This window comes from Solanum pennellii, chromosome 2 (assembly GCF_001406875.1).
Source record: "Solanum pennellii chromosome 2, SPENNV200".
In the NCBI taxonomy this organism is placed as follows: domain Eukaryota; kingdom Viridiplantae; phylum Streptophyta; class Magnoliopsida; order Solanales; family Solanaceae; genus Solanum; species Solanum pennellii.
The window spans coordinates 56544202-56566456 of NC_028638.1; the positions used below are offsets into that span (position 1 = coordinate 56544202).

The 22255-nt window shown below is 31.7% G+C and overlaps 3 protein-coding genes across 4 annotated transcripts; 1 reads left to right on the top strand and 2 right to left on the bottom strand.

Annotated features, from left to right (window-relative positions):
* The first annotated feature begins 9935 nt into the window (after positions 1 to 9935).
* LOC107010656 (cell number regulator 2) lies at positions 9936 to 19633 on the top strand. Its single transcript, XM_015209947.2, is given in 5 exon segments — positions 9936 to 10164; positions 10267 to 10476; positions 10546 to 10615; positions 18989 to 19042; positions 19044 to 19633. Coding segments are annotated over 5 exon segments (729 nt in total). The 5' UTR covers positions 9936 to 9956; the 3' UTR covers positions 19231 to 19633.
* Positions 10810 to 13356, bottom strand: LOC107011992 (protein DETOXIFICATION 48-like). Of its 2 annotated transcripts, none has more exons than XM_015211694.2 (3): positions 12894 to 13356; positions 12480 to 12639; positions 10810 to 12388 (listed from the first exon to the last, which is right to left on the bottom strand). In XM_015211694.2, the coding sequence occupies exons 2-3, from the start codon at positions 12609 to 12611 to the stop codon at positions 11003 to 11005; spliced, it is 1518 nt and encodes a 505-aa protein (XP_015067180.1). In that variant the 5' UTR covers positions 12612 to 12639; positions 12894 to 13356; the 3' UTR covers positions 10810 to 11002. The 2 variants fall into 2 exon arrangements, with proteins under 2 accessions (XP_015067180.1, XP_015067179.1); XM_015211693.2 differs by having other exon boundaries at positions 12883 to 13355.
* LOC107011993 (eukaryotic initiation factor 4A-3) lies at positions 17552 to 22255 on the bottom strand. The gene is made up of 6 exons (XM_015211695.2): positions 21995 to 22255; positions 21786 to 21923; positions 21282 to 21497; positions 18352 to 18391; positions 17972 to 18069; positions 17552 to 17758 (listed from the first exon to the last, which is right to left on the bottom strand). Exons 1-6 carry the CDS (start codon positions 22094 to 22096, stop codon positions 17741 to 17743), a joined length of 612 nt encoding a protein of 203 aa, XP_015067181.1. The 5' UTR covers positions 22097 to 22255; the 3' UTR covers positions 17552 to 17740.

Genomic DNA, 22255 nt, shown 5'->3' on the forward strand with positions numbered 1-22255 from the left:
TTAGTTTTTTATATAACTAGGAAGGCGTTGTTGTTTTAAGTTTTAAAATTCAGTCTTATTTTGATAAGTTGACTTTCAATAGTAATATATTTAGTGTAGTTTTTAGATGGAATCGGATGAGGATAAAGTGTATAATTTTATTCATATTTCGTAAAGATAAAAGAAAATATCTTTTGAAAGATCACATGACTCAAGCATCACATGTCAAAATGATTTTTTTTTAAAAAAAATACAAAGGACATAACAACTAATGAGAAAAACATTACATGCATTCATAAAAGAAGGATAAAGGTAAATAATGTGAATATTAAGATCAAGAAACAATAAATTATAACATAAAATAAATAGTAGGAAAAAATTACCACACTTATCGCCCTTAAAATACTCTTTACATTCACTTTTTGGTTCAAAAATATCTTCGAGGTGGACGTCAGGGGTATTTTAGGACCTATATATGGATGTAGGTTAATTTTTTATCAATTCAAATATTGAGAGGCATTTAGGCCTTTCTCCGTATATCCCAATACGTAATCATCATCTCTTTTAATCTAAAGTCATGCAGTTAACGATGTATCATATCCTATTTAATTATCTCTCCTCAATATTTTCAATGTCCATCTACATTTCCTTCAACTCACCATAAATAACATTTCACTGGTCATTTATCACTTTTTTTTACCTGTTTAAATCATCTTAATTTCGCCTACTTATTCCTAATTTCTAAAAATATTTGTAAGAAGTAGGTTGAAACTAAAGCTTCAAGTGGTATGTAATATGGACGTTTTCTTGTGTTATTAGTTTACTGTCTTTGAATGACATTAGGACGTGCCGTTATATAGTGTTCCGTGCATTCATTCATTCCCTAAAATCAATTCTTTCATCATTTCGGCTTTTAAGTACCCATCCACTCTCTTTGTATGTCAAAAATCATATTTTAGCTTTAAATGAGACGAGAAATAGGCTGAAAATTTGACCATATTAAATACACATTCAAACTTGTGTTGTCGATTTCATTAAATATTGTAGGATATACACAAAGTGAAAAGGTAATAATAAAAACATTGGGTTTGTGAATAGCTTTTTCAAAATGTTTTAAATGCAAATATTAGTCTTACTAGCTAGCTAAGAGTGTGGACAGAAGAAGGCAGAAAATCAGAGCACAAAGGGTTGAAAGGATGCTGCAGTGCAGATGCCATCCATGGGTTGACTCACCTTTGACTTGTATTTTTTTTTTACTACTTCCACTAATGAATGAGCTGGCTAGGGGACCACCTGATCTTCATCTCTTTAACCCCCATTAAATTACACTTTTTTATCGAGCGATAAGAAATAATTAATTTTATTTCGGATCATTTTAGTGGTGCTCCATTATTTACTAATTACTATTTGTTCCGGATCTTATTTTTGGTCCGAGATGCGCGAGTTTATCGATTTGTATGATTTAAGTCAATCGGAGATATTGTTATTGTATTTAATCTTTTATTTTGTTCATAGTCAGTGGAAATGTGTTCATTTGTGATTTATCCAGCCAGAGAATAGGACAAAGAGGATGCAGCTTTTGCAGATATTGAAAGGTTACAAGTTTGAATTGAAGGGTCAAAAGTAAGTATATATTATATATTAACCAAAAACTGAGAAGTATTAATAGGCACGCGTTTTGTATTTCTAATTCAATTGAATTGCAGCAAATGCATGAGTCAAAACTCTAAACAAAGCACACATCAGATGGTAAGCTCTCACTTCTCAGTTCCTCCAGGCTCCAGCTGTTCACTATCTTTAATAATACAACATGCCAATAACTTTACCACACGTCAATTCTTTATTTAGTTATAAAGTTTTAGACAACTTATTGGGTAAATAATTAGTATATATTTAAGGCAGCGATATTCAACAACATCAAACCTATTCTGATACTATATTAAATTAAATTTTAAATTTAATTCATATTTCGGCTTAAAAAAGGAGAATTACTCAACATTAACTACAGACATTTGTCATTTAAATAAAATATTTTGAGATTTAATAAATTGACGGTGTATTGTTTTGTGATCATTTATGAATCTAGCTCCTGGCCCTTGTATGTTTTACATGTGTCCTCTTTATCAGATTTATTTTATTGTCGCTAATGATCATTGAATTAAAAATTTATAACACGATATATGTTATTTGAGAATATGTTGATTCATTTTCGAAGATGGATTGAATTAAATTTACTCAAGATGTTATTATTATAATTTAGTTATTCAAAAATTATATATAAGAGTCATATAAATTGTAATTTTTTTCATTTTAATTAATGACAATATAAATTTCAAAATTATAGTCAAATTTCACATGATTTAACTCATGCCAGGGATTTTAGCTAAGTCGAACATTTTAAAGAATAGTAGGCCAATCGAGTTGTTCCTATTTATCGAAGATTGTGGACAAGGCCTCTCATGAAAACATTAATGGAAATGTTATTTTTATAATAAACGCTACATATATGGAATTAACTTGCACAAATCTATTTATGTAAATGGATATTATATGATAGACAACTTCTTGTTCAAATGTGTGTAGTTTTTCTCCACTTATATAAATTACTAATTAAATTGAAAGACCTTAATTAGAAGGTTGCGTTGAAGCTATTGGACTTAATAATTTTCCATTGTTGGGCCATAGCTAGCCCACCACAATTTTATCCATTTCATTCTTGTACAGAATTAGCAGCTTTCATGCATTGATGGGCCTCCCATACCACGTGAAGTATAGGGCCGGAGTTATCTTTTTATTGAAAAATTATAAGTATAAATTATAGGAAGCACATATTATAAATACAAAATGACCTTTTGTCCCCTTTATAATTGAAATTACTAAAAATTTCTTAAAATTCAAGGAAGCGGGATACATCCAAATGGCACGGGATACATAAGTCCTGATACATCATATTTTGCATCTGCTGCTATTAATTAGGAGTAATTATCTGATTTCTGTTATTTGTAACTGAAATCATGTAATTAATGTTATACAGCTTGTGTAACTGATTAGTAAATTCAAATTTTAAATCAGATGATCTTCATAAATCAAAATTATTCTTGTAAAAGTTGATCTGCATACTAAGAAATAAAAAAAAAAGGTTTGAAGATGAATATCTCAATTCTGCTGCGACATTCTGGAATTTGGGTAAGCGATGTTAATTATGAAGGTTACAAAGTTGATGGTATTGTTGTTGGCCATTCCATTTCATTTGTGAATCTGAAAACGTTGATTTTATCAGAGCTTGAGATCGACACTGTTACAAAGGATATTGAAATACGATACATTGTCGAGGGAGATCATGTCCATTGAAAATCAAAAACGACATGGGTGTGAAACTTTATTTCGAAGTAAAAAAGAATGCATCTGGAATCGGCATGTATCCGCTTTGTATTAATACCACTGATAAATTTTTATAAATAACTAGATTCAACAGTGGTGCGTTTTTAATGTAACAGTAATGATATATGAGTTTGTTTGTGTATGTGATGTATCATATACATGCATATTATTGAAAATATGTTATATGTTACGTGTATATTGTCTTTTTAGTTGTTCAAGTGTACGAAAAAATTGACTTGTTCAATTGTTTACTATATGATTAGTGTATACAGCCTTATGAGTTATAAATTTGATATATTATACTCAACAGTGTTGGGTTTCCATGTAACAGTAATTAAAGATGAGTTTATTTATGTATATTATGTATCAGATACATTCATATGATTGAAAATATGTTATATTTTTCGTGTATACTCCCTTATGAGTAATTCTAGTGTCCCAAAACTTGACTTGTTCAAATGTGTACTACATGTTTCGTGTGTATTGCCTTATGAACTATAATTTTGATATATTACATTCTAGTGGTGCTTTGCACTGTAATATTAATCTGTGATTAGTTTGTTTATCTATATGATGTATCATATACATTCGTATAATTCAAGTTGCTAAATATATAACTGCAATATTAATACATGTATATATTATAACTTATGTATCATATACATCATTTTTATAAGTGAAAAATACTTAAAACTCAAACAATAATGTATCATACACATTAGATCTTAAGTGTCATATACTTCATTTTGTAAATTAACTGTCAAAATTACTTAAACTGAAACAATAAAAATTTTGTACCTTAACATTATAAAGCAACAACTGTGTCTAAAACAATAACTTGAAAACACATAACATTAATAACTAACAAACTATTGTAATACCAATAAGCTTTTAAAAAAACACAAAAGATACTTGTCTTCAACACAAAACAACATAAAAACTTGTTCATCCTGTCTCAACTAATTACTAATCTATGTTAACAATGTCATCTTCAGTTGGTGTTGTGAATTACCATCTCCAGATTTACACTCTTACATAATATTTGTAAACTCACACGATGAAGAGAAAGAAGGAGACTCCTACAAAATATCAAATAGATATGGCTTCAAATTTGTACTTGAATTCAAATTTTGTTAAACTGCAAACGTGTGGAATGGGGAATTCAAATTAGACAATTATACACCTAAAACGTAGGTAAATAAAAAAGGAATAAAAATTAATATGGTAAATTTTAATTGGGGTTGTTAATGGGAAAGTGAGTAGCTTGAAAATAGGATTTTGTTTTAGTAAAGTAAAACTTGTCAATTGGGTAAAAAAAGGGTGGGAAATCTTTATGTATCTTTCATATTTTTTTAATTGGGGGAATAAGGGATTTTTGAAATTTTTATAATAAGTAGGGATAAATGGTTATTAAGATAATTAAAGGAGTGTAGTTAAGTAATTTTTCCAAATTATAATGCATAAATACATCAAAAAATTAAAAATTGGCTTTTACGATCGTTATTACTTTCTTATTTTTAATTACTTGTTCACTATTAAATTAATATACCTATTAAGATATTGTGAGTTTATCATTTTATCTCTATTAATTATGAAGTGGATGAATGAAAAACTTAAGAAGCTCTACATTTTTCTGAAATAATTAATTGAGAATATAATATGAAAAAAAAATAAAAAATTCTTAATTTGTCAAAATAAATAAGTAAATGGAGATAAGAAAAAATAAATAAATAAATAAAGATAAAAAATATTATTTTACTTGCTTCATGCCAGCTTAAAAATTATTGCTATATGAAGTAAGCGATGAGGCAATTTCTTAGGAAGGTGCATATTGCTTTGTAAAGACTTGGTTGAGTGACTTTGTAATTTTGAATGATTAATTTGTTATTGATAATATCAAGAAAGAGTAGATTAAATGATTTTTCTGAAACCCAACGTAAACCCCGTTTCTCATTTCACGTGGATACCAGCTTAAAAATCTGATTTACTTAATTGAGAAGCATCCTTTTAATATATTGAAGAGAACATACATAATTACCTTATTAAAATAAGATTTGTTTTTTTTAAAAGATAATTGAACTTTATGGGTCTTAATATTCCTTTAAATAATTTTAAAATGTTATAAGTATCTCATTTTTTAGTCATAGGAAAAGAGGCGCAATTAATTATCTTTCACGTAATAATTATTTTTTAATCTTTATTTTTGAAGTGGTCTTTATCAACTCACAATTGTTATATCACTATATTGAATAAAAAATTAATTACTAACAAATTGTAAATTAAAAAATAATAATAACCTTCAATCTACCATTTTCTTTTGTAAATTATAACAATTATGCACTGAAATTTAATTACGATGAAGGTAATGAAATTTTATAATACTCTCAAATCAAAAAAATTTATTTATTTAGAAGCTAAAGAACTAGTAACAATTTATTTGTTTTTTTTTTAAATAATAATATTATCGGAAGAAGTTTACAATAATTATTATTTTTAAAAAAATAATATTTTGAAAAAATAAGAGAGAGAAAAAGAAAAGGCAACAAAAAGAAGCAAGAAGACAGAAAAAAAAGAGTAACGTAAATGGGTCTCAAGTTGAAGAAGATATAAAAGAGGTAGTTGATTCTTTTGAGTTCAGTCGAAGAAGGTAACAAAAAGTAAAAAATTGAGAAGTATACATTTTTAATTAAATAAATGCTTACTTAAATATTTATTTACTAAAGGGACAACAAATTCATTCTAAATAAGAAGGGAAAAGATTCAAATATGTATCTAAACTATTCGAAAAAGATTTAGATATATACTCTTCATTCAATGTTTGCCTCACTCATAAGTCATACCCTCACAATCCAAATTTTGACCCAGATTGTTCTTTTAGGCGTTAGTGGTATACTGGACATATCCAGCTCATTTTTTATTTCATTAAAAATCACATGGAATTGTCATGTCATTTATATGAAAATGGAAAAAGATCAATTATGTCCCTAAAAATTTCAGACACATAAACACCTAATACGACCCATAAATCAACCTCCCTTTAAACAAACTATCCGACCCACTTTCAATAATTTTGTTTAGTTTTTATTTTTTTGATAAATTTCAAAAATGTTGATTGATAAAAAATAGGAAAAGTATGTTAAAATAAAATAAAATTAACGCCAAAAATTTACAAATAAATATAATAACCTTAAATTCAACATTTTAATACTTTTTTAGAATTTTTTTTTTCAATAAATTTTAAAAATGAGTAATTGATTAATAAAAAATATAAAAAAATAAAATAAAAATAACACCAAAAATTCAAAAATAAATATAGTAACCTTAAACTCAACAATTTTAATATTTTTTTAATTTTTATTTTTTTCCAGCAAATTCCGAAAATGAGTAATTTATTAATAAAAAAAATATGAAACATATATATAATTTACGCCAAAAATTCACAAATAAATATATTAACCTTAAATTCAACAATTTCTTTAATTTTTATTTTTTGGTAAATATAAAAATGATTAATTGATAAATAAAAAATAGGAAAATATGAAAAAATATGAAAAAAAAATTGTTGAAATATTTGAATTAAAGGTTACTATATTTATTTGCGATTTTCTGGCGTTAATTTTAGTTTTTCAAATTTTCCTATTTTTATTAATTAATTACTCATTTTTGAGATTTATTGAAAAAATAAAAAAAATTGTTGAAATTATTGAATTTAAGGTTACTAGATTTATTTGTGAATTTTTGGGTAAATTTTATATTTTTATTTTCATATTTTTCCTTTTTTTTTATTAATAATAACTCATTTCGGCATTTGTCGAAAAAAATAAAAATTAAGAAAAAAAATTATAGAATTAAAGGTTATTATATTTATTGATGAACTTTTGGCGTTAATTTTATATTTTTTGATACTTTACATATTTTTTATTAATTAATTACTCATTTTTGAGATTTACCGAAAAATATAAAAAAAAATTAAAAATTATTGAAAATGTTAGATTTACGGTTACTATATCTATTTGTTAATTTTTGGCGTTAATTTTATATTTTTTCATATGCTTCCTATTTTTATTAATCAATTACTCATTTTCAGTATTTACTGAAAAAAATAAAAATTAAACAAAATTGTTTAAAACGGGTCGGGTAGTTTATTTAAAAGGGAGTTGATTTATGGGTAGGATTAGGTGTTTATGGGTTCGAATCTCTTTTCATTTTCATATAAATGTCATGTGCTAAAAAATCAAAATGACATGGCAAATCTATGTGACATTTAAGGAAATGAAAAATGAGTTGGATATGTCTAGTATACCGACTAATGCCCATAAGGGCATATTTGGGCCAAAAGTTGGACGGCGAGGGCATAAGTGAGCCAAATTTTAAACAGGTGGTATATCTAGACCTTTTCGAATAGTTTAGGGTGGTTATATTTGACCCTTTTCCCAAATAAGAATAGGGAGTAATAGGAGTACAGGACCAATGCAAAGTTCAAGTGTCTTTATAAAAAGAAAAAATACATAAAATCCTCCTCAAACTTGTCACACACTATAACTTTACATGTATTTAAATAACTCCTTAAACTACTTGTAAGTGAATTAAATTTCACCTTAGCGGCTGATGTGGCAAATTAAAAAGTTTTCGATGCGTTAAAAAAAGAAGAAAAAATCAAAAAGAAAAAGAAGTGGGTCCCACGTTATCTTCTTCAACTGCTCCTTGTTCGTATCCCTTCTATCAAATTGTTTTCTGTCTATATTGTCTCGAAGAAAAAAGTTCTTGATGACAAAATGGACCGACAAATTAAATGTTGCTCGATCGTAAAGGACATCACCGCCACCCTTTATTTCGCGTTCATCACTGCTCCATAAAAGACCAGGTGTCATGAATTATTCGATCTAATAAAAATAAATTCACATCGCCGGTGGTCTGGACAAAATGGCCATACTCGTTTTCTTGGCTTTCTTCCATTATTCTTATTTTTTTCTTTTAATGTGTTCATATTTTTTCGTCGATTATGATAAACAGTTTGAAATTGTTCAAATCCTAGGCTTGTAAGGGAGAAGATGGAACGAAGAAGAAAATGAGTACACGGTGGAAAAGAGAACAAAATATATTTGCAAAAAGAAAAAAAATGAAAATTAAAAACAAAATATGACATGAAAAAAGAAAACAAGAAATGAAAACTAATTTTATTAACTATATGACGTGTTGTCAACGTGTTACTAAGGTGGTGTTGATGTGGAGTGAGTGTAACGTCACTTCCCAACTATGAAACTGATATTGTATGTATAAGGTGTTATTTAATTTACCTAAAAGTTCTTTAAGGCGGTGTTTAAACACCTGTAAAATTACAGTGCTATAGTGAATTTTGTGGACAAATTAGAGAGGGATTTAATGTATTTTTCCTTTTAAAAAACATATCTTACGTTATTAGGGTAATTATGTATTTTCTAGAACTACTTGCTTCGTTTTCTAAAATAAAGTTTGTGTTTTATCTTTTTCATTTTGTTTCAAAATAAATGGCTAAAAATGAAATGAGTACATCTAAATATAAGTTTGATTTGTTAAGATGTGTGCACAAACTAAAAACAACACTATTTTGAAATAGAAAAATAAATAATTTTTTTGTGTAAGAGTATATTTTTATTTTGAAATGAGTGATTTTCTCATATAAATTTAAAAAATATTATTTAATTTGAAACGAAGCAATTAATAATGTGCTCAAATATTTTAGTGAATAATTGAGCTTGGATTGCGCATTGAGATGCTCAATTACAATTTCTAATTCACACGAATGTTTATAAATTTAATTTATGTTTCATTTGATTTGAAAACGAACTTTGATAACAACACCAGAATATTGTACGATTATAATTAGTAATAAGCTTAATTTTTATTTATGAGTTGTCACAACATATGAAGTGTACTGACCCTCATTCTCTTTTCTTGGCATTATTTTCCAGAAAAGTTAAAACATTACTTCATACTATTTTGATCCATTTTCTTTTATATTTAATTAAAATCCATTTAAACCTTTTGAGTTTTAAAAAACAATACACTAATTTACCTCTTGAATAGGACAGTAAATTAAACCTTTTGTTTTATAAGAAATTTTTTATTTAGTGATTGGCAAATAAAATCAAGAAGACGTTTGAATATACATTTGACTGATCTTGTGAAGATAAGTTTGATTAAAGTTGTTATAGCGGTAAAATTCTAACATTGTTGGAAACTATACCGGTGATCTCTTTATTTAGATTTAGACAAAATTTCATCGTAGTACAAGTTAGTGTCGTTTGGATTAACTTATTTTAGGTGTTTTTAAGTTAAAATTATTTTTGAACAGTTTTGAAGTGTTGGATAAAGTTAAAAAATGTTATAAACACTTGTTTTAAAATCAAAATGACAAAAATAAGCTAAAGTAAATCGAAAGAGTCATGAAATTTCAACTATTACCAGATTTCTTGGAAATGATGATTTAGGTACGTTTTTTACACTACAACATTTCTTGAAATTGATGTTTTTCACCCGTTAAATTAGGAGATTGTACCATTTACCTAGAGAAACGATTCATTCATTTTCTTCAAATTAACTTTACTCTAAGTATAATGTATCCAACGGTAGGATATAATCTAGGTCCAATGAAACAACCTTATGTTCCTCCTCACTATGTATCTGCCCCCGGCACCACCACGGCGCGGTGGTCAACTGGTCTTTGTCACTGTTTTGATGACCCTGCTAACTGTTTAGTTACTAGTGTTTGCCCTTGTATCACCTTTGGACAGATTTCTGAAATACTAAACAAAGGAACAACTTGTAAGTATATATATACACATTCTTTTTTTTTTGGGATAAGTTCAATTTATTTGATATTTGGTTACCAAGAATATGATGTTTGTGCTGTTTTCTTGATGTTAGCATGTGGGAGTAGAGGTGCATTATATTGTTTGCTGGGACTGACAGGATTGCCTAGCCTATATTCCTGCTTCTACAGGTCTAAAATGAGGGGGCAATATGATCTGGAAGAGGCACCTTGTGTTGATTGTCTTGTACATGTATTCTGTGAACCTTGTGCTCTTTGCCAAGAATACAGAGAGCTTAAGAACCGTGGCTTTGATATGGGAATAGGTAATATTTATAAGTTTATACAGTATTTACATAATCAGATCACTAAGATTTATGGAAATTGTGCTGTAGGGTGGCAAGCTAATATGGATAGACAAAGCCGGGGAGTTACCATGCCCCCTTATCATGCAGGCATGACCAGGTGAAATGTATGCTTTTGTGGTGGTTACTAAATTGGATTAGTTTCCTGCAGCTAAACTAATTTCTAATGGCAACTCATTTTTTTCTTGTAATAAGATGATTTAACTTTGACAATGCTATCTCCGACTCCCTGTATGTTCATAGTAAGTTTGATTTAAACTTGTGCAAGATCAATGAAATCATCAAACATGAATCCACGAGCAACACACACATATATATATAATATATTCACATTAATTATTTGCTTCTAGGACCACAAAAACAGAAAAGAGATACAGAGAACAAACAAACTTAAGAACTAGAACAAAGGAAAGATACATAGCAGTACTGTACTGTTTTTATACTTATCAGCATTACCAAGAAGGAAAAAGATAGACTAATTAACTTTCTAGCACAGTAATGATTTAATTGATATAGTTTGATTCTCCACATCAACACCAATCAACTCTTTGGCTCTCTGGGCTTGTATCATCCAATCAGTTCTACTCAACACAAAAACCATGAGACATGCACAAACACCTTGAGCAGCCAAGAGGCCAAAGCAAAGGCCCAACACCCCCATCTTCATAACAAAGCCCAATACAATAGCTAGAGGCAACCCAACACCATAGAAAGATCCAAAGTTTATATGAACAGCCAAAGCTGGCCTTGCACTGCCCCTCAAAGCACCACAACCGGTGGTCTGTGGGCAGTTGCCCAATTCACACAACCCCACCACCGGCATTGCTGCTGCTGTCAGCCAACAAATCGACTCGTCGTCTGTAAAAGCATTGCCCCAAGCATTTCTAAATGTTGTCATACATATCATTAGTAATAAGCTTGTAACTGTAGCACACATAATTGCTACATGACATGAAGTCTTGGCTTTATTAGGCCTATTAGCTCCCAACTCATTTCCAACTCTTGTTGAAACAGCTAAACTTAATGCTGATGGAAATATATAAGCAAGTGAAGTTGCCTGCAAGAGAATTCCCATAGTAGACACAGCCTCTGCAGCATTAAAAAGAACCCCTGATAACAAAATCATCAACTCATACCACCACCACTCCAAGCATACAGAAATACAGCTAGGGATAGCAAGAATCAAAATTGGTTTCCACCCTTCAAAGCATTTAGCTGACCAACCTTGCCAAGATTTTCTATGAACACCAGAAAAACTAACATAAAGAAAAAGAACACCAAGGAGATTGAAATCAGCTATCACCACAGCCATAGCAACACCTTTAATACCAAGGCCAAGGTGATAGATAAGGAAATAGTTGATAGGTGCATGCAGGGCAAGTGAAAAAGCAGCACTAAAAGTAACAGGGAAAGTGACATTCTGAGTTCTCAAGTAGATTTTGAGAGGATTGATAATGGATTGAAAGAAAAGATCAGGGAGACAAAAGGACAGATAAGTAGAAGCAATTGATGAAATGGTTGGATCTTGGCCACAGAAAAGGAGTAAAGGTTCAATCTTTATCCACAAGAGAGAAATGGGGATGGATGAAAATAACAGAATCAAGATTGTGCGTTGTAGCGTTTGACCCATAAGAGACCATTGTTTAGCACCACAAGCTTGAGAAGATATAGCCTCCATACCCATAGCTAGGCCAGACAGAACAGAGTAGCCAGTGATATTAGCTATGCCAATAGATAATGATCCACCAGCAAGTGCTTCTTTACCTAATCTTCCCATAAACAACATTGATATCATTGATTTTCCATACACAAGCAATCCAGCAGCAATGATGGGAAAAGCTATTGAATATAGCAACTTCACCTCCTCCATAACCTAGAAACATACATTCCAATTAAACTCACGATTCAATTTCTAAATATTTTTTCTTCAAAAAAAGGAATTTCTTTCTTTAAAAAAACCTAACCTCGGAACCGGTTAGTCGTTGATGAGTTTGATCTTGTTCATCCGGATTCGTTGTACTTGTACCTGCACGAATTGGTTTCAACATCGGAATACTGGGATCCATCAGCAGAGGCGTTGAAGCCGGTAGAGCCATCACGAGCGTTGAAGGTATCGTGCAGAAGCTAATAAAGAAACGTTGAAGGACGATTAGTTAATATAGAAAGGGATCATAAACATTCTATTGTTTTCCGCGAGAGAGAGTAGAGAGAAAAGAGAATTGAAGTACTAGTGAGTAGTTTCAACATCTATTTAATAAGGAAAATGTACATGGTGTTGATATGTATCAGTGGGTGAACAGACTGCGGCGGTTTAAAAATGGAGAGATTAGAGAGTGAGACAGAGGAAGGATAAGGTAGAAAGTGTACATGGAGAAAACCTTTGTCCTTTCTCTACTTCAATCCAAATCTTTGTTGGAATCCATGCAAATGCCAAATTTCAGTAAGCTGTCATCTCATCTCTTCGTCATTAGATTCTTTGCCTTTACATTTCCTTTCTTTCTTTCACTTCTCCATTTTTTATTTCACTTTTCATACTCTAATCTAATTCTTCATACTTAGTCTTTGTGTTTATAAAGGTAACAAGAAATCAATCAAACAATCAAATCTTGCGCAAACTGACATAAATATATCATTTTACCAAAAAAGGTACTGAAAGAAATATGACAGTAAAAATCTTTACTACTATAAATAGTATACTAAACTTAATAGTAATTGGAGAAAAAATGGAACAGGGAATGACTAGTTAGAATACATCATTCAATAAAAAATAAATTAAAAATACATCATTAAAGAATCTGAAAAAAGAATGACTAACTGCCAAAAAAAAAGATAAAACCTCTAATAAATTGCAAATATTTTCTTTATTAATTTACTTCAAAATAGAAGAGAAAAGCTATGTTAAAGCACTTACCTATATAAATATCAAGTGGTAATAAATTGAGACTAATTTTTATTTTAATTATTTAATCTCAAACTTAATCTTGAATATCCCATTAATTAACTCAAAATTATAAATCTCAAGGACTATAACTTTGTCCAGCAAATGACCTCTCACATCTCACACACACACACACACTATATATATATATATATGGAGCGGCAATAAATGTTATTCTTGTGTTACCATAAACTCAAATTTCAAAGATCATATGCAATAATTTAGGCCCTCTCTCATCTAGGGATTCACAACATCTATGGGTGAGGATTTGAGTAAAGGAAAGAGCCATCAACGTATATGAATACTCTCAATGCATTGCACGTGAAACACATCACTCGTCGTTGCTAAGAAGATCCATGGATGATAAGTATGTATACATGAACCATTCAAACGGCAAAAGCAGGTCAAACTCTACGTTATCCGTGCGCCTTAATTTGGACTGGAGTTTAACAGAATTTGGTATTACCTTATTGTCCGTATTAATAAAACTTAAATACACTCGATGCTTAGCTTCTAAGCATTATTATAGAGGGTAAAATGGGCATTATCCAGATGCATGAACAAATGATATGGTGACACATAATATAAGTTTCCGTTTACGAAAGGGTAGTCAGGACCAGGGAGGGTTGAACGAACCCTCCAAAGACCGAGCCTAGGAGTGACGTTCAGCTCAGAAGGGTCCTGAAATCCACATCACCAAGACCGGTGCCTGAGCCTCACTAACATAGCCTACATAGCTCCGGAAGGATTCAAACTCCTTGTTATATTATGACACATATATGCAAGTAGCAATTATGTTAATTCTTAATCAAGAATTTCTTATATAGCTAAAATGATTCTTATAGATTGTGAACACTAATTTGTTAAGAAATAAATGAATTAAGAAAATAATGTCATTATTTGTTGAAATTGAAAGATGACGATAAGAATATATAAAATAAGCTTATCATCCTGAAAATCACAGGGAGGTATATTTATCTGTCTCTTGCACCAAAGACTAGTGAAATTTAAATGCTGTGTTGCAACACCAGGTTCATATGAACCAAATAAATTCAAATGCAAAGTATAAATTTATGTATAAAATCCACTAATATCAGAACAAATATAAATCAGAACCATAAAGGGGATTTATAATGTTATAAAGTATTAAATGTTGAATTCACAAATTTTTGATTTTGAATACGACTTGCAACATGAATTATGTAGACATTGTCATGGCCATGTGTTGGTATCAATATACTTCTCTTTGCTTGAAATATAAAGGAAGCGTAGGAAACCAAGATGATAATGAGTCTCTCTAAATCTCAAAAGCAGTATGCATAGGTAGGCCACCTTAGTAAAAGCTAAATTGTTGTATCAGGAGAAGTAATCCATGTCAAAGGTGCAGATGATATTTCCCCTTTTTGTCATAAAACTTTAGGGACCATGTATTGTCCATCTTCATTGTGTTCCCTTTCTTCCCTTCCATAGGACAGGATCTATCTCTATCAATATCTCCCACAATTGATGAAAGAAAGAGACGCAAAACAAATACTTAGTCTAAATTACCCGGAACAGGCAATCAGATTTCACGTGACACTTAGTCGAAATTTTCATCAAACAATTGCTTTGCATGTCACCTTCAAATGTGGGGACCCAACCCTCCTGATTATTGCATGAAATTGATGATTCTTATCCTACTTGCATTAGTCATATCCCCAACTGCATGGATTTTATTTATTGATGGTGCACCTAAAATATGAACCACTTACTAAGACATGTTACTGGAGGCATGGGTCAAGTACTTGATAGCAACTCTTCCATTATTTGATACAATATGTACACAACAATGGGATACAAGTCCAGATACCAGTAAAACATAACCTCCTCGGAGTCGGAGAGAGAAGGTTTACAAGTTACATGCGAAATTATACATCTCCCCGAGTTTTTTGCCCAAGGCATTTGCAGTGGTACACTTGTCTTAAGAGTCAAAATATTTAGGTAACTTTTTTCTACCTGATACTTATGGCTAAAGTTGAGTAACTTTTCTATCACAAAAATAGTTTACTAGACTCTGATGCAATAAAGTAAAATTGAATGAGCATCCGTGAAATGACCGCTAGTACTATTGGAAGGCAACATTTCGGCTACACAAGTTACTTTTTGGAAGGAATTGTAATTGTACGATGTGAAGTATTGGGATTGAGGGGATTATTCCTCTTCTTTTTGCCAATCCCATCAAAGAATGAACCTTTTCGTCTTTCTTATAAATAGTAAAAAGTGTAGATTGTAGAGTAAAATCACAACTGGAACTAATCAATCAGCATTGGGTGAGAAGACTACATAATTAGACAAGATCCAAATTCTTACTGTGGAAGTCATTTATGTTTGGTTTTCCCTCAAGACCAGGCAAGGTTTAATTCTTGGAACAATCAAGTGAAGACACCTTGCAACCTTTAGCTTTTTTAATCCCATATTTGGTTTAGGAGATTAAGATCAAGTTAAGGATTGAAAGTTCAACTGTTTTCGGAAAACGTACTGGCATGTTGCAATCAATCATTTGCGAGATTTATCAAGAATGTCGCAACTAATTGGGCATAAAACTTTACTCGGGAACAATTCAGCGGATCTAACTGTATATGAAATTAGACACCGACTAGGGAAACGAAAACAACCTGGTGACAAACACATCTTAACTTCCCACAAAAATAGTCTTGTTTTTCAATAGCATTGTTTCGCTTCTTTCTTCTTAGTAATTTCTTCCAACTCTGCATTTATAGTTTTGTTCCTCCATCCCCATACTCACTACAATCTCTTCGAAGGGGGAGAAAAGTTATATAATGAACACAGATAGAAGACTTTGAGGGATCAAGAGTAAACCACAGCTAAATATAGTTAGCATAGTTAAAAAATGTAGGTCAAAATCCATAAAAAAAAAAATCGACAGGAAGCTTCAAATGTGACATAGTAAAGCTCTTGGAGTCAAGATTTTAATGGGTTAATTATCTTCAAAGCACGACACAAAAGTAACCTATTTAACAGTGTGGGGACTAACCACTAGACCTTAAAAAAATGTGCTCCACATCTTGCAACTAATTCATTTATCTAGGGGGGCTGAGAAGGTCAATTCCAACATTTTCTTAGAAAAATCGCAATGAAATTATTTGGCTTCAGCCAATCTCCTGGTCCCAACAAATCACTCTTTGAATGGGGATAAAAGAAAGATAATGTAAAATAAAGAAAAGACACACACCAAATTGACTAAGATTATAGTAGGGAATACATACTACTTCGTAAATAGATTGAATAAGCTGTACTCTTTTCTCTTTATACTATTATTCTCTTTTCTTTCTATCAACCAACCTCTCTCCTCTCATAAAATTGGAATTACAATATCACAAACACTTAACCATTTACAAATCTCTATGCCTATTACATGACCAATTCATTACAGTTCAACAACAATACTAGAAGTCCTCAAGTCGAAATCTTGGAATTCCAAATGTATGGCCAATTGGCCATATCAGTTGGTAGCAAAGAATATAACTTGTCCCTCCCCTTTCTCATGCAATATCATGACGGAAAACTGTGATAGTGTGCCAGTCGTTACAGCTAATATAACCAAGTTCTGTGGCCTCATTTGTGAAAGATAATGGAAATTCAAGTCACAGTTGAAAGTGAAGTCATGAGAATGACATAAAGCCAAGAACGAGAAACATTGGTTGGCAGCAAAGCATCACGAATCCCAAGGAAAACGGGGCCCTTTTAAGGCATAGCCCCATACTAGGCTTGAACTCATGAATGCAACTTTCTAAATTCTAGTTCTAGCTACCAGTTAACTAATCAAAACTGGACTTCATGCATAAATGAACAACATTGACAAGGCCCAATAAAGATCTTACCTCTTGAACATCTCAATTGCTCTAATGTAAACTTACAGACAATTTGAATCTTCCCTAATTAAAATTTCGTGTATAGTAAGTACCTTCAGACTAAAACACACAGCTACTAAATCTGTATAGCCCTGCTCCTAATGACATGGGCAAGGAGCTATATTAAGTTAGAATTGATGAAGATGAAAATCAAATTCACCTCCTTCCCAACCCCCAAGAAAAAGGCTCAGGCAATCAACCGTCATCTCATAATTGACAAAGCATGGAATAGGATCCCAATTCAACAACAGAACTCTACTCATGTAAGCCAAATGACTGTCTGATGTAGTACACAGAAGTGGGGAATTTTTTTAATCATATACCTAATTACTTGAAATCTCATGGATTCAGATGACTTCCGCAGGGCCTCATCTCTTCACAGTATCTCAAAAATCTGCTCAGAAGCATGCGCACAAGTTGACAAACAAATATTAATGAGATTATCAGTGAACTTCAAAAGAATGGAAATACGAGACAATTGTGCACGTATGCATCCGCAAATGGCAATACTACAACAACGGGTTCAAATAAACTCATAATCCCATTCCTGGCTTCACCTGATGATTCCATGCAATAATAAACAGCAAGAACCAAATTAAGAACTTACATTAATGGGCATTTCTGCTATGAGAAGGCCACTACTTTCTTCAATGCTTTTGAGAGTAACAACTTCGCCTCCGACAACCATGTTGATCACGATTCCATCTGCATATGATGCAGAAACTTATGTGTGTTCAAGAATAATAAAGCTAACATGACACTATACAATCAACTACATAAAAATAAGGTGGGGGAAGGGAGTCTGAAGAAACGGACTATTGGATGACATCCTTCTTAATTGATTCCATTGAAGAAGAAGTATTATAAAGGAGATCTGAAAAATAATTATGTTCTGTCTTGTTTTTCTTTACTTTCATCCTCTTATTCCTTCTCTCAAGTCTAATATGCTCTTTTGTCAAATTCAGTTCTATAGTATGGAAAGAGAACCTGCTGCCAAGCAAGTAGCCATGCGCCTCATATATGTTTCCTACATAAGAGCATAACAACAAGGTAAGTGCATTTGCAAGTCCTGGGGTACAGGTCACAAATACAAAGAATTAAATGCAACTGTCTAGTGAAGAAGACTATTTCTCTCACTATACATGTTTTTTCTAGGCCACTTCCACCAACAATTTCGAGTATCACATTTGGTCCCTAAAGAACAGAAATGAGACACTAATAAGATTTAAAGAATTAAGAAACAGAAGTTTCTTATCAGCCCATGATACATATTATACTCATGAAAAAAGAGAATTGCAAAGCCGAAATACCTCAACAAATTCAATCCCCATTAACGAGTATATCAAGTAAAGTGTTTCACACATATATTGGTTTTCAGCTACAGTGATCGATTTTATCTGAGCTGATTATGAACAAGTGTAAAGTGGAGCCATATAATGGAAGCAGCATCTGGGCTGCTAGCCCAAGCTTATGGGTCCAGTTCTTCATTAAGTTGACAAGGACCAATTCATTATTTATCAACAGCTTACAGGTGTTGTGCACCTTATTAGTTGTTCGTGCATAGCATCTAGATGATATATTTTCAGCTGAAATCGGTGCTAATATATACTTAATTCATTCACAGCTTTGGCAACTCTTCCAGATGTTCATCTTCTGCATTCACGAATATACAGACTACATGGGGGTGTTTATATTCTTCGCCAAATATCTCAAATTGATGAAAGATTTCAGCCATCATGATATCCAAGAAAACTTAGGATCGGACAAGACCTTTATGACAATTTCTCTTCGATTGACATTAGGGTTTTGCAATCACAGCAAACCTCAAGTCAGTACTTGCATGTCAGGATACTCCGGAGCAATTAATGGTTTTCTTTCATGTTTAAGACTTAAAAAGTCTCACTAGCTGCTCTTGTTCACCTTTTGTTCTTATTGTTCATCATTATTACTTCTCTGCCTAATTAGCATATGCCAAATCCTTACAATTCCTCATGTCCTATGAACCCGTTTGTATTACAAGCGCTTTTCCTATCTACTATTATCTAAAAATAATCAAGTTATTAATGACTGGACGAAACCAAGAAATAACCCCTCCTGTGCGAAATTATAAAATACACACATCAATTAATCCTGGAACATGGTGGTTTGCAGTCTTTTGATGTAAACGGGTTTGGTGGATGGCAAAGAATCATGCTCACATTACAGTGAACTAAGTTGCTCGGACTCTTCACTTAATGTGCCGCACTCGTGCGACACGACACGACGTGGTGTGGGATCCATACGGGTTCTAGTCAATCAATTCTTGGTACTTTGAGCAAAAATAGATAGAGAAATTTGAGACAACTACAATGATTTCTGAAATCAAAACAAAAGCTAAGGTAAAATTATAAATTAGGCGTATATTTTTTTTATTGCTAAAAGATATTTGTATACAAAAGTCAGCAACCAGTAGATGCCTTTTACAGATCAACATCACTGTTGACTCTATGTTTGGATCATTGTTATCCATTGTATTGTATTGTATTGTTACTATACCTACAATGTTTGTTTTGATTGTTACTTAAAATGTATTGTATTGTATTGTTAAATTTCGTTATTACGTAACAATGAAAACTCCTATTTTATGGAACAACCAATTTGGTGTGTTCCCATTGTTACTTAATTTGTTTTTTCAATTATATATTTACATAATATTTCAAAATACTATTTTACCCTTTATCTTAATTATTTGAATCTAGTCAAACCTCCTACCCTAGAATAATTAGGATATTTTAGTAATTTATAAATTACAATATAGTACGATACGATCAAACTAAATAATTAAATGTTATTAAACAACAACAAACAATACAGTCTAGCCAAACATTGTATCTACCATAAATACAGTACAATAGAGTACAATACAATACAATACATTATGAAACAATGGATAATAATGATCCAAACAAAAGGTGAATGTGCATTGAACTCAAGAAGTTTATCATGGCTTCTATATCATTCGTAATAGCATATTACACTAAAAAACAGTAAGAAGATGCATACATACTTTAATTAGAGTTACAGATTCAAACTTGCTCTTCAAAATCATGCATTTCTTTTCTTCCAATACCCATATTACACAATATTTGGTGTCATTCTCTTAAAAGACTGTGCCTAGACATTAGAATTATCAGCATATTGACACTAAATTCTTACTTAATTTCACTTCGACTTCATTCCTCATAAGAAAGCTAAACTTACTACTTATAAATTAATTATATTCTATTTATACTTATCCTAATATTCTCAGTCTCTAAAGTAATTGCAATACTACTTTAAACTCATGAGAGCATTCGCACAGTGTTCAAGCTTTTCGTTTTAAATTTGGAATCCTCGCGACCTAATCTATAAGCTCCATGGCTCCAGTCTGATAGTTATTCTAACTATTTTGTTTATCTAGTATTATCATCATTTAAAACCTGGAGGTACATACCAACTCTCAAAAAATATGAATTTAAAATGTACTGTCTATGTATTCACGTCTAGCATAATTTTAAATTTCACTTTCTAACAAAGATAAATAATCAGCATGTTATGGGAGAATGCTTCACACCAGAACCCAAAGGAGGGAAATAATGGACATCAAAAGCTGGAAATAAGCAGGCTCAGTTTACACCAGTCAAACGGTGCCAGAAAGGAATAAGCAGATCTTAGAAATTTATGCTTTACTTGAACCTACTCTTTAAAAGTTAGCTCTCTCTTTTTCTAAATTTCAAGCAGTGAACAGTATTGTCGTTTCACACTAGACCACTCGAGTGTTATGATCCAGTAATTAAAAGTCACACCTCTAATTAACAAACCTTCAAGTCCCATGAGCAAGAGTTATTAAAATGCTGAAAAGAATGATCAATGAAATGTAAAGCCTGCAAGAAGAGTACCTTCTTTGTTGGTAGCTCATAATTAATCAAGATACGAGCATTAATAGGTGACTCCCCAGAGTTAACGAGGGGAAGGCAAACATCCGTGACAACTATCAAATGACACTTCTCCTCTTTTTTCTCAGTTTCCCCTGTATCCTGCTTGATCCACCTCATTGTAGCTTGACGAAAACTAGCTAAAACTCTTGCACGTTCTGCTTCAGGAAGATCACTGTACTGCAATTTACACACATATATGTTCAATCAAACAACTAACCCTCAATCTCAACCTAGTTGAGACTCTCCATATCAATTCCCCTTTGTTAAGACTAATTTCATGTAAATATCATGTTCTTCATTCAATCAATCAACCAGCTATGACTCAACTTCAAAGTTAAACCCTATCTGTATCCGTTATATGAATCCTCTGTAATTATCTAAGTCCCATAACAGATTATCAATTTGATTTAACAACTTAATTTTAAGCCAATTTGCAACAAAGAGGAAAACGGGTTGAGAGAGAACCAGAGCGGCGATTGTAATATGTGAGATACTAGAAAGAGCGGAGAAGACAGCGTCGAGCTCGTCACGTGTGCTGCAGCTAACTACAATAGGTATGGACCAAAGCCGGCCAGCCATGCCCAATAGATCCACCAAAGTCTCCTGTTTTCATTTCAGTTTTAATAAGTATAATAAGCTAATGGTTGACGGGATTGGAGAATAGGAAGTGTTACCATTTTGAACTGAAGTCTATCGACGGCGAGGTAAAAATGACGTTGCTGGCTGGAATTGAAGCTTGATGGAGAAGTCGATAGTGGAGGTTCATTGGGCTCCATCAATGGCTTCTGAGACTTTTGCTTCGCTGAACAGTCGATGAAAAAACTCAATTTCCCTACAGTAATCTCCCAGCTGAGTGTGTACGCGTTTTAAATGTCACCAAAGATTACGAATATTCTCCTCGAAATTCAATTAGTATAAAATAATTTTTTCGGCTG